Source organism: Pteropus alecto, unplaced genomic scaffold, assembly GCF_000325575.1.
Source record: "Pteropus alecto unplaced genomic scaffold, ASM32557v1 scaffold137, whole genome shotgun sequence".
NCBI classification, from domain to species: domain Eukaryota; kingdom Metazoa; phylum Chordata; class Mammalia; order Chiroptera; family Pteropodidae; genus Pteropus; species Pteropus alecto.
Genome location: NW_006440135.1, coordinates 1,216,661 through 1,232,058, shown reverse-complemented (window position 1 = coordinate 1,232,058; position 15,398 = coordinate 1,216,661). Strand labels below are relative to the sequence as shown.

The following is a 15,398-nucleotide window of genomic DNA, read 5'->3' as shown; positions in this document are numbered from 1 at the left end:
TGTCTGCGCCCCGTCCCTGGCCCGGCTCCCCTTGCTTGCGCCGCACCCCACCCCGGCCCGGCTCCCTCCGCTTGCGCCCCTGGCCAGCTTACTCTCTGTGTCACTGGCCCGGCTTTCTCTACTTGCGTCCCCTCCCGCGGCTCCCCTTGCTTGCGCCGCACCCCACCCCAGCCGGGCTCCCTCTGCTTGCGCCCCTGGCCGTCTTACTCTGTGTCACTGGCCCGGCTTTCTCTACCTGCGTCCCCGCCCCGGGTCCCTCAGCCTTCATCACCTGTACTTCGCTGCCCTCGCCCTGGCTCCATCTCCCATAGTCCACTCATTACTTGCTCCTTTCCCCAACCCAGCACCATCTCCGTGTAGCCTTATCTCCCCTTGTCATCTCTGGTGAGGTCACTCGGTGTTCTCACCCCCAAGCACACTCTCCCTGTGGACCCCTTCTTGTGATCCTCTCCCTGTGAGGTTCCCCCCCACACACCCCAAGTCTTTGGGGTCCCCTCCTTACACACAGCACACCATCCTCTGTGCCCTGAGGCAAGGAGTTGGCTTAGAAACAATATTAGTCTGGAGAAGTAGAGGAGACATTAGAAGACTTAGAAGTGAGTAATAGAAAAGGGTTAAAAAACAAAAAAAACAACTTGCACCCAGAGAGTGTTAGCTGCGCAACAGTCCTGGGCTTTGTTCAAGACCAGAGAGTCTGGCCAAAGGTGAAACCCCAAAGCGATTGTTTCTGGTTCCTTTTCCACTTGGGTATCTGTTGTGGGTGGGGCTGTTTTTTTTCTTGGCCAGGTGATCACCTGGAAAGCGACTTTAATGAAAAGACTTTGTGATCCCTCTTTAAATTGGTCACTGCTGGGACTTTCACCTTCACATTATGCAGGGGGCCTGGGACTGTGAGAGTAGGTTTCCAAGTGATGGCTTTAAACACATATGGTCTTAAAGATGACTTCCAAGTGTTTTGATTTTTGTGAAGAATTTTGAATGGCTGTGTCTGAGAGCTTGGGGTTCTTCCGATAAGTTGGGGCTCTCTCCAGCTCTCAGGTTTGGGCTAAATCAAATGGCTGAACAGAAGCCAGAAATGAAAATTTTAAACTTTCCATTCAGACTTCAGAAGCCTACACAGTATAAACGGAAGTTGTCTGCATCCGAGAAAGCTGGGCTCACTTATGTGCATGTGGGCAGGTGCCCTACCTCTCTGCTTTTGGGCCCCACCTCATCACACCCACTGCACAGAGAGGTGGAAGGAAGTAAACACGAGTGTGTTTGTGTGTCTTCCTGTCTGCCTACGAGCCTCTTCTCAGTTCAGTCATCAGCACGCAGGCGTCCCGGTACAGTGGTGCTTCTCTGCTTTTATGCAGACACTTTAAACGAACAGAGTCGGTGTTCAACACGGTTTCTGAGTCCTGTGCTCCAGACGCTCCAAAAGTATTCCGTTAAGCAAAGTTGATGCCCGACTGCTAATTTTTTTGTGTGTGATATGATTGACATTACTGCAATCTGAATATCAGTAGAACTCTTGGAACTGTATACGCTTGTCCATGATTACGCCAGAACCCGTGTTCGTCTGTTTCTCTAGTGGCTAAAAGCAAGCGCTGAGGTCAGATCGCCAGGTGTTATCTCGGCCTCATCACTGGGGCCCCGAGATCTGTTACGAAGCTGCTCTGCAGCAGGTGTCCCTGCCTATGAAACGGGCACAGCGACGGCACCAGCCTGCGGCGTCGGCATTCGGTAAAGGCAGCTCCGTCAAATGCTTGCACAGCACTGGCAAATCTTAATGCTCAATACAGATGAATAATGCCATTTTGCATTGCCGTGCAAGTAGGCGTGTCCATGGACATGCTGCGTGTCATTTATATGTGCCACTGCAGCCCCGAGTGCCACGAAAGAGTTTTTGAAGATGTGACACTGGACACGAAGGGAGCGCTTCACAGAGCTTTGTGTGGAAGCCTGGAGCGAAGCGTCTGAAAGCAGGATGTTGGTTTCCAGGCTCACCCTAGCGAAAGAACGGGAGAGTGAACGCACATCCCGAGGGGCCGAGGCCACTGCTATGGTAACAGAACTTGAGTAGATCCTCTCATACGAACGAGGCCACTAGACACAGCGTTCGGGTGTTTTACGCAAGGCCCTCGGTCCGGAGGTTTCTGGGACTCCCACCTCTGGCACCTAGACCAGTGGCTTTCAAAACCCCTAGGTCAGAGGATTTGCTGGGTCAGGGGTAATTTTTTAAACTGCTGGGCTGTTTTCTTTTTTTTTTTTTTTCAAGTTGATGTGTAACTGTACACGTAGCCTGTGTGGTTTTGGGACACTGAAATTTTCCAACTAGAAAAGATAAACATTTTCCATTCTACCCAAGCAACTAATTTATTAAACGGCCACCTGACCTACATCAGCGGGTGCTCGGAAGAGAGCAGAAGCACCAACAGCATTTACACCTGTTATAAGCTGTGCACAAAGCTGGGAGACTTTCCTGGGGTCCCTCATGTGCACAGGGCAGTGCCAGGGACACAAGGGGCTTCAGAGTTAGTGTCCCTAGCACCAAAGTGTGTTGTAAATGTTCATGTCCTGGCGTTGATCTGTGATGAAATTTTATCTTTGAGACCATCTTTTCCCACAGGTAGGCACTGCCAAATAGTGACGTCAGCCCACAAGTTTGACTTTTAACTTAGTATATTCATTGCTTGAAAGGCATTTATGAAATTCTATTAGATTCTTCTTGATATTTGCTGTTTAGTATGTCGTTACTTTGTAGATTAATGTCTTCCTGTTGAAAATTAGGTGGCAACTCCTCAATTACAGTTACATGCTTTTTGCAATATGGAAATCAAGATTCAAAAGGCCGAATTTCTAAGTCTGGACTTAGAAATTACATCCATTGCAAATGTCCGTGAGAATGAAGACCTCGCCACCTCTTTTAACTTTAAAAGTATAGAAAGTACATAAAGCATGACTTGTGGTCCAAACAGTATCAGTTGTCATTGAAATGACTTAAACACAGTGTAAGTTTTACACCTAATTGATGTTTTTTCCCTTACAATTTTGGGTCAAATTCACTAAGAAACATTACCAAGTCTGCAGCAAAAGCTAATTTCCAGTCCTTTAAAACTCAGTAATAGTGGTTGAAGCCAATTTTTCTCATTAAGAACAATTTTAATCTCAGCTCTGAGCTCAAAATGGGGTTAAGTCTGTGGAGGGAATGTCAGATTCTCTGCTGACACGGTTGTTCAGTCAGGTGCAGTAGATTGTTCTGCAAAGTACCTGCCGATGCATGGAGCAGCTTTAAACACCTCACATCTTCACCTGTTTTGTAAATTTGTAATGGGTCCATTTTTCTGTTCCACACATTCTTGCCACCATCACTTACAACACGGAGTCTTGGCAGATCCCACTCCGGGATGTACCCATGTAGAGTCCCCTCAATTTCTCACTCTGGTTTTCCCTTCAGGCTGCTTAGAGAGCCTGTCCCTTCATCACGTCAGCCTTGGCCTTGAGTCCTGGAGCAGACAGTCTGGCGGTATTAGTGGCATCCATGGGCCCAGCAGGAGCCAAGGATGACCGCTCTCTCCATCGTCAGCCTTGTTTTTAGCTGACTGTTGGCATCACTCCTGGTGTCCAGACTCTTCAAGCGGCTGCTCCCGCAGGAGAGGCTGATGGTGTCAAACAAGTCTGTCCCCTCCAGACATGTTCCTGGCTGCTGCCTCTGAGGGAGTGCCCCATCTCTGCGTGGCTCTTCTTGCTTGCCCAACAGGAGAGCCACCTGGTAGCTTCCTGTGGTTGTGGTGTCATTTCCATTTCTTTCCTAAAGAAATTCTGCAGTGCAGCGGTCCCCAGCCTTTCTGGCACCGGGGACCGGTGCTCCTGTGACAATCTAACGCCTGAGGATCAGAGGCGGAGCCGAGGCGGTGATGCTGGCGCTGGGGAGCTGCACATACCGATGAAGCTTCGCTCGCTCACCAGCCGCCAGCCTCCTGCTGTGTGACCCGGTTCCTAAAAGACCCCCACCTGTCTGTGGCGGCTGGCCCTGGGGTAGGGGACCCCTCCAGTGAGGAGCTTCTGTGTTAAATTCTCATTGCTTTGCTGTCCTTTGCCTTTCCGTGGGTTGGGGTTCCTGTGAGGAGCACGCAGTGTGGTGACATGTCCTTGTGGCATAGCCCTCAGGTCATCGCTTTGCCCTCTGATAAAATAACACCATCACACACAGTCCACTGTGCCAAAGCACAAAGGGGTCAGTTTTCTTGTCTCGACGTGACGGGCATCCCTAAGAGTGGAATGCACTGAAACGTGTCACACGAGGGTACGTGTGACGCTCGAAACACTGAGCCGTGGCACCGCACAGCGTACGAAGCCGCCGCGCGGAGGGCCGAGGTCGCCGCAGACAGGCTCTGTCACCGCACAAGTCCGCAGGGGCAGCCGCAGGCAGTTCGTAAACAGGGGACCTGGCCGTGTTCCAGTATGGCTTTATTTGCGGACACTGAAACTTGGATTTTGTATAGTTTTCACGTGTCATGGAATATTCTTTCGGGTTTTTTTTTGGTTTTTTTTTTTTAACCCACTATTTAAAAACGTAAAAAAACATTGTTAGCTCGCGGACTGTACAAAAACAGGTGGTCGACTCGCTTTGCTGATACGCGATCTAGGCTCGGGCGGCTAACACGGTCACGGGACGTCAGTGATGGAGGGAGGAAGGGGGCGCAAGGAAGCACAGGACGGGTTTGGGCTCCACGTTTACGAGGTGCCAGCCGGTGTTTGTCCATCGTTCAGAAGTCAGCCCTGAACTTGAAACTGAACTGGGAGAAACCTAGCAAGTGTTCGCTGAGAACGAGATGCTCCTGTCCCAGAGGGACAGCCCGAGGCTTCTCTTCATATCCAGGAGGGAAGCGTCTACCACGTTCGCAGACCGTTTCCTCGGAGTCGCTCCTTTAAGTCCATCTGTGATTTAGAAAGTGTGACATGGAGCCCAGAAGACTTCCTCGAACCATTTTTTTTATATCTGTTCTGTGTGTTTCAAGCTTCTTAGTATTTTCCCCTCCGTTTTTGACCTGCGTTTCTAGTATCCTGTGTTGAATTTAGCATGGATTTGGTTCAGGTCAACAGTTTGACTCTCTTAGGAACTGAGTACTCTCCAGTTTATCAGGAATCTCTCTAAACCAAGTCTAGCCCTTGCCTCTCCCATAATTTTTATTTCTTTTTCTTTTTTCTATATTTCTTCAAATTCAGAATTCTAACACTTTCTCAGCTCTATCCTGCAGTTAGCTTCCTGGACAATTTATGGAGGCCATCGCCGCCTGGGACATTTTCTCTCAACCTTCTCATCCCACGGTCCCTTTACGATGTCCCCATGGCTAGAGAATCCCCTGAGCTGGCTTCAGAAATGAAGCTGTTTACTCCTGGTTCCTCTCGAGTCTGCACACTCAAGGCTGGGGTGACAACCATGTTGTCTCTGCCGTCGGTCGGGTCCTCTGGGTCGAACACAAGTCCTCTGCCCTGAGAAGCAGGGATGGGGAGAAGCCCCTTTGCAACAACGCCTGATCGAAATCTCCGCCTGTTCGTAAGGGAGCCTACTGGTCCAGGAAGCACACAGGTACCCTAACCGAGACCGAATCCTACTCCTGCAGTGAGCCAGCATCTCAAATGCCAGCCCGCTGTATCAACTGTCTGCCCATGTGGTCAGATGCAGAGAGAATTGGCTGCGATTCCCCGTTTTCAGACGCTTGCCCAAACCATAGCTTCCAGGCGAGTAACTGCCTCCCCGACAGCATCATGGCCCAACAGGTGGGTGCTTAATATCCAGCCGGCACTTTGCTGGAACCTGAATGATGCCTCCTTGGGGGAAGCTGGCCTAACCAAGATGAGAACCTCGAAGGCCGCTTCCGATTCAGGTGTACATCATCCCAAGGAGCTGAGTGAGGCTGCTGGGGAGAGAACGCCCTGAGGATGCGTGGCCAACGTTATGTGACTGCTTTGGCCCTTACTGTTGGTGATTAGTTATGTATTCACCCTGGAGTCGATGCCAAAATGGAAGCAACTAATAAGCTTTTCCGTTTCTCCCTTGTCTTAAGGTATAATTTACACAAAATAAAATCACTCATTTTAAGTCTGTGGATTGACTCGTTTTGACAATGGCGTACGGTTGTGTAGTCAGCGCCACAACAGAGATACAAACAGTCGTAGCTTCCCTAAACATTCCTCATGCCTCTTCGCAGTTAATCTTGTCCCCTGCCTCTGGTTTTGCCTTTTTGTAATTTTGTAAGTGTAAATTCAATTTCTTTTATTTGATAGAAGGCTTTTCAAGTTGTCAGTTTCTTCTTGGGTCAGTTTTGGTCACCTGTGGCTTTTAAAGTATTTTGTCTGTCTCTTCATCTAGTTTCTCAAATTTATTGGCATGAAGATGTTGATAATAGTTTCTTAATATCTCTGTAAGGTCTGTAGGATATGTAGTGACGCCCCCTCTTTAAATGTACTACGCCATGACTTTAAAGAAAAAACTCCCAACACAAAATAAAGTTTTGCATCTTCTTTTCTTCGCAAGTTTCTGATTTCTCGTTCTTATAGTTTAACTCCGTGAACTTTTAGTAGTGTGCACCTCAGCCAGTGTGGCGTGCCAGAGGAACATGATCTTCAAATTACCCAGATGTACACTCACACTCAGCTACTCATTAGCCCTATGACCTTGAGCAGGTTACTTAATCTTAACCCTTCTGAGTCAGTCTTGTCCCTTTGAGTGTGTGTGAAGTGTCTGCTGTGCAGGTAGCTGGGGGGCCTGGTAGGTGATGGGCGCTCAAGAACCATTGTGTTGGTGATGGGTGAGAAAGTGGTGTCCCCCAAACCATATTGCTCGGACTAGACCAAGTAATGGGTTTTAGGATAGTGGAGATTCTACAAGCCTCGCGTAGGCTTCGGTTTTTTGTAACTCAGCATGTCTGTTTCACATTCTATATAGTAAGACTCTCGAGTTTGCGTGCCGTGGCGTACTTTATTGAAACATGGTTAATTCTTTAGAAATTCTGCTTTTAACAGATGCAGCAAAGCAGCACAAGTGTTCCTGAGAATGACTTTGTACGCAGAAGCCAGATCAAAACTCAAGACCCTTAAAATAGAGTTGCAGGAAAGATAGTCTTCGGTGTTGTTGCTGTCGTTTTTAATCTGTTTCTGGTTTCTGTTTTCTAAGGTCTCTGATTTTCCCATTCCTGATCCGAGGAGGAAAGCCGACATCATGGTACGTGTGCGTAATGGCATTTGTGTTCTGCACCTATAATGGCTACTTGCAAAGCAGATACCTAAGCCACTACGCCGTGTATGCTGACGACTGGGTCACCGACCCCCGGTTCCTCGCAGGTACGTGTCCCTAATGATGCACTCCACCGTTCCAGGCATAACTTCGATTTTCAGGTCCCAGTCATTTCTAGTTAAAAAGCCCACACTTCTTGAGAGAACAAAGAGTTTGCGATGGTCTATGACCTAGTTGCAGGGGGGCTGGAGTGCTGGAGGGATTCAGGGTGTCCCAGCTCGGCCCAGCGGCGGGTGTTGACACAGGTACGCAGCACCTGCACCCACTCAGACACCGACAGCACAAATACCTGTTCGTAAGGTGAGCCTAAAAACCACAAGCTCCAGCAGAGTGAGCAGCCGCTCAGGGGGGCAGCTTGGGCAGGTAATCTAAGACAGTCACACACCTCCTACACTTCCTTCTGGAAGGTGAAAAAAGTTAGACTGGGACATCTTCCAACGAGGCGATTACATGGTTTATGATTATACTAAGTTGAATAAACTTTTACATTTGTGAAGTTTTTGAAACTTTTCTCTATTAATGTAAACTAAGGTACATTTCAAGTTCTAATTATAACCAACTTCTGAGGAAAAATGAAAATAAAACATTAACAATCAAAAATATTTGCAAGAACATTAAACATAGGTGCTCTTGGAGCTCTTATTTATAAGGAAAATTCTTCAAGCTGTTTATGTGGTTTATCCTCCAGGCATTTAGGAATTCTAGCACAGTCAGATGTGACTTGCCCCCATGGTCACATACGCAGATCAAATTGTCCGTCACATTTTCAGGCCACTCACAGTCCTTCGCCCAAAGCTCCATAAAATGACCTCACATTTCATTTGGATTTTTCTCTCTCTAAATGTGTAATAATAGAGAACAACTAACATTTGAATACTATAAGGCACTTTTACATTTCTCAGTCATGTTTTTTTCTGCGAATTGAAATTTTTTCCCCAGGGCAGTGCCCTGATCATGCCTGAGAATCGTCGTGAGGGATCCGGGTTCTCGTCTTTCAAAGAAGGGGTGGATGAGAAAGTTTTGCAGCTCTGCGAATCCGTGCCACCCTGACACGCCCGACTCCATTATTTCGTTTATACACCGCGCCCAAATAGCCGTGAAACACTGAAGTGTCCAGTTTGCATGCTGCCCCCAAACCTCTTCTCAACGTACCCGCTTTTGACCGCCCGATGTTCTGCCCTGACCTTGACGAGGAGAAAGAGCAGGCTTGGCCACCAGTGGGGAGCTGCACACATGCCTTCTGTGTCCCCAAGGTTCTGAAAAGGGCAGAGGATTAAGCCGCTGGCCCAGGATCTAAGCTAAGTACGTGGCAGAGCAGGAGCTTAAACCCGCTCCCCACACCAGTTCCCCAAGAATAGCCGAGGAGGGACAGGAAGGAGGAGACTTTTTAAATCCAAAAAATAAGAAAGGGTTTCGTGTGTGTTTGCGATTCTCACGGGGATCATTTATCTGATGAATTGTTGGGATACTTTTGATGAACGACAACAAAACGAAGGAATCCTCTTGGTCTGCGAATTCGAATGTCATTTAAGGGAGCTCTGTGACAGGCTCCGTCCCCTGCAGAAGCCTTGGAAGCTGGTGTGAAATTGAAGATAAATCAATTTCAGTATACAGACTTCTCGGCTTCTCTGCAGTTCGAACAGAAGAAATCAAAAATGGGAAAATATGCCAATCCCGCTTTTGACCGCCCGATGTTCTGCCCTGACCTTGACGAGGAGAAAGAGCAGGCTTGGCCACCAGTGGGGAGCTGCACACATGCCTTCTGTGTCCCCAAGGTTCTGAAAAGGGCAGAGGATTAAGCCGCTGGCCCAGGATCTAAGCTAAGTACGTGGCAGAGCAGGAGCTTAAACCCGCTCCCCACACCAGTTCCCCAAGAATAGCCAAGGAGGGACAGGAAGGAGGAGACTTTTTAAATCCAAAAAATAAGAAAGGGTTTCGTGTGTGTTTGCGATTCTCACGGGGATCATTTATCTGATGAATTGTTGGGATACTTTTGATGAACGACAACGAAACGAAGGAATCCTCTTGGTCTGCGAATTCGAATGTCATTTAAGGGAGCTCTGTGACAGGCTCCGTCCCCTGCAGAAGCCTTGGAAGCTGGTGTGAAATTGAAGATAATTCGTATACAGACTTCTCGGCTTCTCTACAGTTCGAACAGAAGGAATCAAAAATGGGAAAATATGCCAATACTAGATTCCTTTTTTTTTTTTTTTGTATTTATTTAATAGAGTTTAAAGTTTTTGTAAGGAGACAAACATGAAGTTACATGGATAATTAATTACATTTCCAATAGTTCCCATGAAGAGCTAAGCCAGCAATAATGATAGTATATGAACAAAAAGTTTTCCAGAGCAGTGAGAGTCATTAATCAAAAAGATTTTAAACAAAGATTTTAAGATCCCCCAAAACGGAATTAAATGTTTAGCTTAAAAATACAAATACTACCAGTCTTGCCAAACTAGGCAGCAAAAGGAGCTTGTCTCTTAGAAGAGAAATAAAGTAAGCATGGAACTTTGAAAATAAGATTCTTTCTGGAACCTCAAATTGGGGGCCCCATCATCCAGAAGTCACATAATGAAATGTAAAACATGTAGCAAATCAACTATAAATTTATGGATCCCATAAGTGACTTATGAGACATGTTACAAAGTTTCGTAGGAACTGTTTAGAAAGAAAGATGCCTCCAGTGGAGGAGACCTCGAAACCCTCACCGCAGACCAGAACGCTTTACATGGCCCTGTTTTACCTGTGAAAAACGATTTAACGCCGCTGGGGTAGCTGACGAGTATCTGACAATAATGTTACTCCAAGGGCATGTTTCTTCGATGTTGAATGGAGCACCATCATGAAGCATCATCTCTCTGCCTTTCACATTTTCAAATACCTGAGAACAATCAATTAACTCTTTTTATCGAATCAAGTTATTTCTTTCATAAAACACTACTACGGCATTTTGCCTTTGTTGGGATTGGTTGATGTGACACTAAGAAGTCTCCTTGAAGCGATGCGAACCCTCCGGGGCCTGGAAGTGTGGGAGGGAAAGCGCGTGGGAGGCTGTGTGATGGCAGCTGGTGGCGGCGAAGGACCCAGGGGTGCTGGCTGCGCCGGGGGGCGCCGTGGATGGCCTGGAAGTGTGGGAGGGAAAGCGCGTGGGAGGCAGCTGGCGGTGGCGAAGGACCCAGGAGTGCTGGCTGCACGGGTGGGCGCCGTGGACGTGTGTGGAATTGTTCAGACGTGGTCATAAAGAAAGAAGAGAGGAGGACCGGAGATGAGCTGGGAACCAGCACCCGTCCTGTGCCACGGTGGAGCACGTGCTGATACGTCACCTGTCCTCCTCTGCCGAGAGGAGGGGGCTGTCACGCTTCACGCAGTTGTCGTGACGATAAGTCAGTCTCGCGGGCCAAGGAGTGAGCCTCGTACCAGAGCCAGAAGTCGTGTTTTCAATCATACCAGTCATCCTAGAAACACGGATCGGGGCCGTCAGGTCAAAGCAGTTTGAATGGATCAGATCATTTATTAATATTATTAGAAAAACAAAGCCCTACTGAGCACCTCTGAGAGCAGTGCTTATGAATCATCTTTCTAAGTCAAGGACGATGTTTACTATCACGACTATCACTATCAATGATGGCTAACTGGTTATAGTCACCGTGACATCGCGAAGGATGACCCCGATGCTGGTCGTTCAGGCGCGGATTCGCCCGTTCAGGACTTCATTAACCGTAATCCCCTTGTGCATTTCTTGTCTTCAGGTTTTGTCCTGTGGCTCACGGGCATGCTGATAAACATCCACTCCGATGGCATCCTGAGGAACCTCAGGCAGCCAGGGCAGACCGGGTACGGAATCCCGAGGGGTACGTACTAGAAGGGGCAGCACGTCCTGCAGCTGCTTTAGCTCCGCCGCGTCGAACAACCAGCGCGGTATATATTCGCTGTAGTCACTATCGTTAATGTAGTGACGTGAGTCACTGTCGTTAATGCGGTCACTGGGATGATTGTTTTATTGGAAGGATAAAAGAACCCGTTCTGGCCAACCAAAGGGTTGCTAAGCAAAAAAGGAAACTCCAGTTAACTCCCTTTGGAGAGAGAGCAGGAGGAAGAATTCATGGTTTGCGAGGGGTGTCTAATACTTCATTGCCGGCAATGCTACTCCATAAGGATAGATACCCCGACCGACCGCCCCGCTCTGAACATAATAACGTTGCGTGAAATTTCTTGGAAATCTCTTTAAACGCATGAGCGTGATGCCAGGAAAGGGAGACCTCATCAGGGGGCCCAGTCCGAGTGAGTGCTAGCTAACGTCCAGAATGCACGTGGGAGAATCTGCAGCCCGCATGTGGGTCGTAGCCCAAATGCATGCCACGTAGCTGGTCTGGAAGACCTCAAGCCATGATCCGTGTGACCCGTGTGGTCCTAGTGAGGTGGTGTCCTCCCTCACACATCGGCCAGTGCACGCCCAGGTCTCCCAAGGGACCCACCTTCAACTCAGGCCTCCAAGAGCCCAACGGACCACGTGCCGAGGACCCCACACTTGAAAGTTGCAGACCCGGGGCGGGGGGAGGGTGATGGGAAATGTGGCACGACTCAACGTGAGAGACCTGATCTTAGAGTTACTAGAAACAGATTATACGCAGTTAAACGTTTTAAAAAAGAAAAAAGGGATTGAAATTGTGAGTAAAAGAGTGATACGCTAGAAAAAGGACAAAGTGAATATAAGGTAGAAATCAGTGGAGCCTCTAAAATAACAAATAAAAAAATGTGGTCCGTAAAGCTGAAGCCTCCGTGGAGCTGGAAAGCACACAGCTGCGTGTGGTCTGAACCCTTCCACTCACCCACCTGACATCATACAAGGAGGAGAGGAAGCGGCGTGACACCCACAGATGACTGGACCCCCACTCCACATCTGCGACGACTGGAACTGGGGCCCGGAGGTGGCCCACAGAGGGTGCAGCTCAGCGCTCTGCCTCGGGCCCTGTGCTGTCCTGCCTGGAGGCCTCCGCCCCGCAGCTGCGGCCCAACTCTCCCCACAAGCCTTGGATCCAGCCTCCCCTGCACCGTCTGTGACCACGACCTCCCTGCACCCCTCGCCCGGCTGGCTGGGCCCTGTCACCCTGCCTTGCTCCTCACAGCAGTCCACACCCTCGGCCATACTCTATGCCTTCCTTGTTTATCACACTTAGGTTTAGTGTTCCAGGCAGGAGGTCTTGTCCACAGTGTACCCCAAGTGCCTAGATCAGGGTCTAGCCCGTCAAGTAGACGCGATCGGTCTGTGAAGACTTGAAGAGTAAGTGAGTGAATGCACGCCTGCATTAATGCGGGCATGCACGCATGAATGAATAGCTATGACCTTGAAAATTAATATTTTTTCCAATCTTGGGTCTAGAGTTCTGTGTAGCATGCTCTGAGTTCTAAGCTCGTTCGTTAATCGCGATTCTGTGTTCTGCCCTTTCTCAGGCTTCGTCAGCTTGACCCATTAAGCAGTAAAGCGATATGTTAAAGTGTGTGAAAACCGTAGCGTTTTTATGTTCAGATAGCGAGGTATCGATACAGGGACGTCGTCACTACCAGAAGTTGTGATAGTAAAACTAGTAACGTTGGACATGTTTTCCTGATGAAAATTCTGTGAGAGTTGTATTTTCCGATAGTCGAGTTGATGTGCTTCGAGTGAGTCTACCTCCGAAGCCGGTGTCCCTCACCTCACAGCCCGTGTGCTGCCTGTCCCCGCCTTTCCCCAGGAGGCCTGTTCGAGTACGTGAGCACAGCCAACTACTTTGGGGAGGTGCTGGAGTGGTGTGGCTACGGCCTGGCCAGCTGGTCCGTCCAGGGTGCGGCTTTCGCCCTGTTCACCTTCTGTGTCCTGCTCTGCAGAGCGAGGCAGCATCACCGGTGAGTTGCACGACACTCGGCCTTTTCGGTTTGTTCTCTGACCTTATTATACCAATGTTTAGGGGAGATTTCTGAAACGTCGATATCAGTTCGGGTGCACGAACCCCGGGTCGTATCGTGCTTTGGCTAAACTAGCGGAAAACGAGGCAGCTGTGGGAAGACGAGCCCAGCCGTCAGGAGCCACCTGTCTCTTTGGGTCCACAGAACAGCATCTGGAAGGACACGCGCTCGTCTGTTATGCCGCTGTGTTTGTGGGTTTCAGCGCTAAACTTCTCTAAAATCTGAAATCGACAGGACTTCGCCGAGTCGCTTCCGGTGTGCCGCCGTCCTAGACTTTTACCATATTAACAAATAGCGAGTCGTTTTCCATCACGAGTTTTAGTCTCTCGAGCATTCTTCCGTGCTTATGGAAACTTGTTTTTTTCCGCCGATTTCTTCATCTTGTCAAATTATTTGAAATATTTACCCCATCCACTTAGTTTCCAAACCCTTCCCAACTAGCCGGTACCCCAAAAACGAATGAGCATGCTTTCGGTGAGATAATTTATATCAAAACAGAAGACACCTGTTTGCTCCGCGTGCTCTGAAACAAGCCCATGTGGCATCTTCCCGTGGCTGTTTGAGTCACCAGGGTGGGTGTCGTTTCTGCAGACCCCGTGTCTGGGGCAGTTGTTCTCTCCTGGGGACTGGACAAAGCAATCCGAGCCACCGGCAGACACTCAGCTCCCCCTGTCCCCCAGTCTGCATGCTTCCGGGGTCTAGAAGGGAGCCTTCTCGAACACTGGTCAGCATCTTGATCACACGTCAGTGATTTCCCTTGCCAGTATAAAGGTGAATTATATGGGTCACTTCTTGCAAATCACGCTTTGTAATCAGATATATTTAATTATTTGCGGTATAGACAAAACCAAACTGTGTATCTGAAATGCCCAAGTTTTTATTAATACTTTTAAAAACTCTGCCTTTGTAATAAAAAATATTGCCCCTTTTGTTAGCATTTATTAAATGTTTAAGTGACAAAATTAGTTCCTTTTCTAAAGTCCTTTTTTCTTATTTTAGGTGGTACCTTGAGAAATTTGAAGATTATCCGAAGTTCCGAAAAATTATGATTCCGTTTTTGTTATAAGTCCATTGTCAATGGAATTATCTTTGACTTGAGCTTTTCGATGCTGTTTCTCTAGGGATTATGTAAATGAATTGCTTCTCTGTAATTTTTGTCTTTTTCAAGATTCGCTTTAAGAATGATTTTCTTGGTACATTTGTAAGCTACATAATAACAAACTAATCAAACTGAAATGCAGGTCGAAGGTTATACTGTATACAGGGCAGGAATCTGGTAGTTACTGCTGGCCGACCCTCTCATGATGCACAGCTAAGTGCCCAAGACCAGGATGCATGAGCCATTTTCGGTGTCCTCTATGGACCAAAACTTCCACTACCCCATGTACAGCCCCCTACAACTGTTGGTTCAAGGTCAAAGATGATGTCCCCTCCCCCCATAGAGGCGTGATCAGTCTTCAAGGTCCCTCCCATCCTGCTGGGGTACCCACGGTATAGTCACAGACTCAGGGAAGGTCGTGGGCTCTCCCCGCTGGGTGCTGTGCTGGCAGGGAGCGTGGGATAGAGAGGAAGCTCCCTAGGGAGGCTGGGTGAGGCCCTCACCGAAGGCGCCTGGCCGCTGCTCCAGCCTGGCTCATCAGGTGACTGTGCTGGCCGGGCCGGGCGCTGGGGCATTTGTAAGGAGCAGGCTGCTTGTCCCCCACAAAAGAGACTTTGTGAAGGCCCCACGGTGGGAGAGCGTACAGGTACAGGGGGGCAACCTCCCCCCTCCCTGCCCCCAGCCTCGGATGGCACCCTATGAGCCATCAGTATTCTCTGGCCTGAGATGCCTTTTCTTCTTTTTCTTCTAGGTAGAAGTAGGATTTTTAAAAGCACTTTTTCTTTGAAGTACCTTGGTATTGCAAAACGATATCTTGAAACAGAATTTCTTACTCTAGAAGCACTGGAAGGATCCGCTGAGATAAATGGCAGTAATAAAATTCACTACTCTTGCGAGATATTGAGAAGCCAACTCCAGTTAGAGGGATGTCGCATCTCTCGGCCCTCTGCGAAAATCTAATGACGTTCCTCTCCCGGGACAGCACTGCCACGTTTGCAGAAGTCGAATCTGAAAGAGACGTGGAAATGAAGAGGCTTTGTTCGTTCACGTCCGAGCCGCTGGTGGTGGTAG

The 15,398-nt window shown here is 48.5% G+C and overlaps 1 protein-coding gene across 3 annotated transcripts in view; it reads left to right on the top strand.

Moving 5' to 3' along the window:
• The window catches only part of SRD5A1 (steroid 5 alpha-reductase 1), a 29,044-nt gene that overhangs the window by 812 nt on the left and 12,834 nt on the right, over positions 1-15,398 (top strand). The window contains exons 2-5 of one of the 3 annotated variants that reach the window (XM_006917141.3): positions 7,163-7,329; positions 11,035-11,136; positions 13,018-13,168; positions 14,228-14,690. In XM_006917141.3, coding sequence (XP_006917203.1) covers positions 7,163-7,329; positions 11,035-11,136; positions 13,018-13,168; positions 14,228-14,294 — 487 coding nt within the window. In that variant the 3' untranslated portion in view covers positions 14,295-14,690. Of the gene's footprint in view, positions 1-7,162; positions 7,330-11,034; positions 11,137-13,017; positions 13,169-14,227; positions 14,691-15,398 lie in introns of those variants that run through there. The other 2 variants (XM_025050499.1, XM_025050500.1) reach the window with 2 other exon arrangements.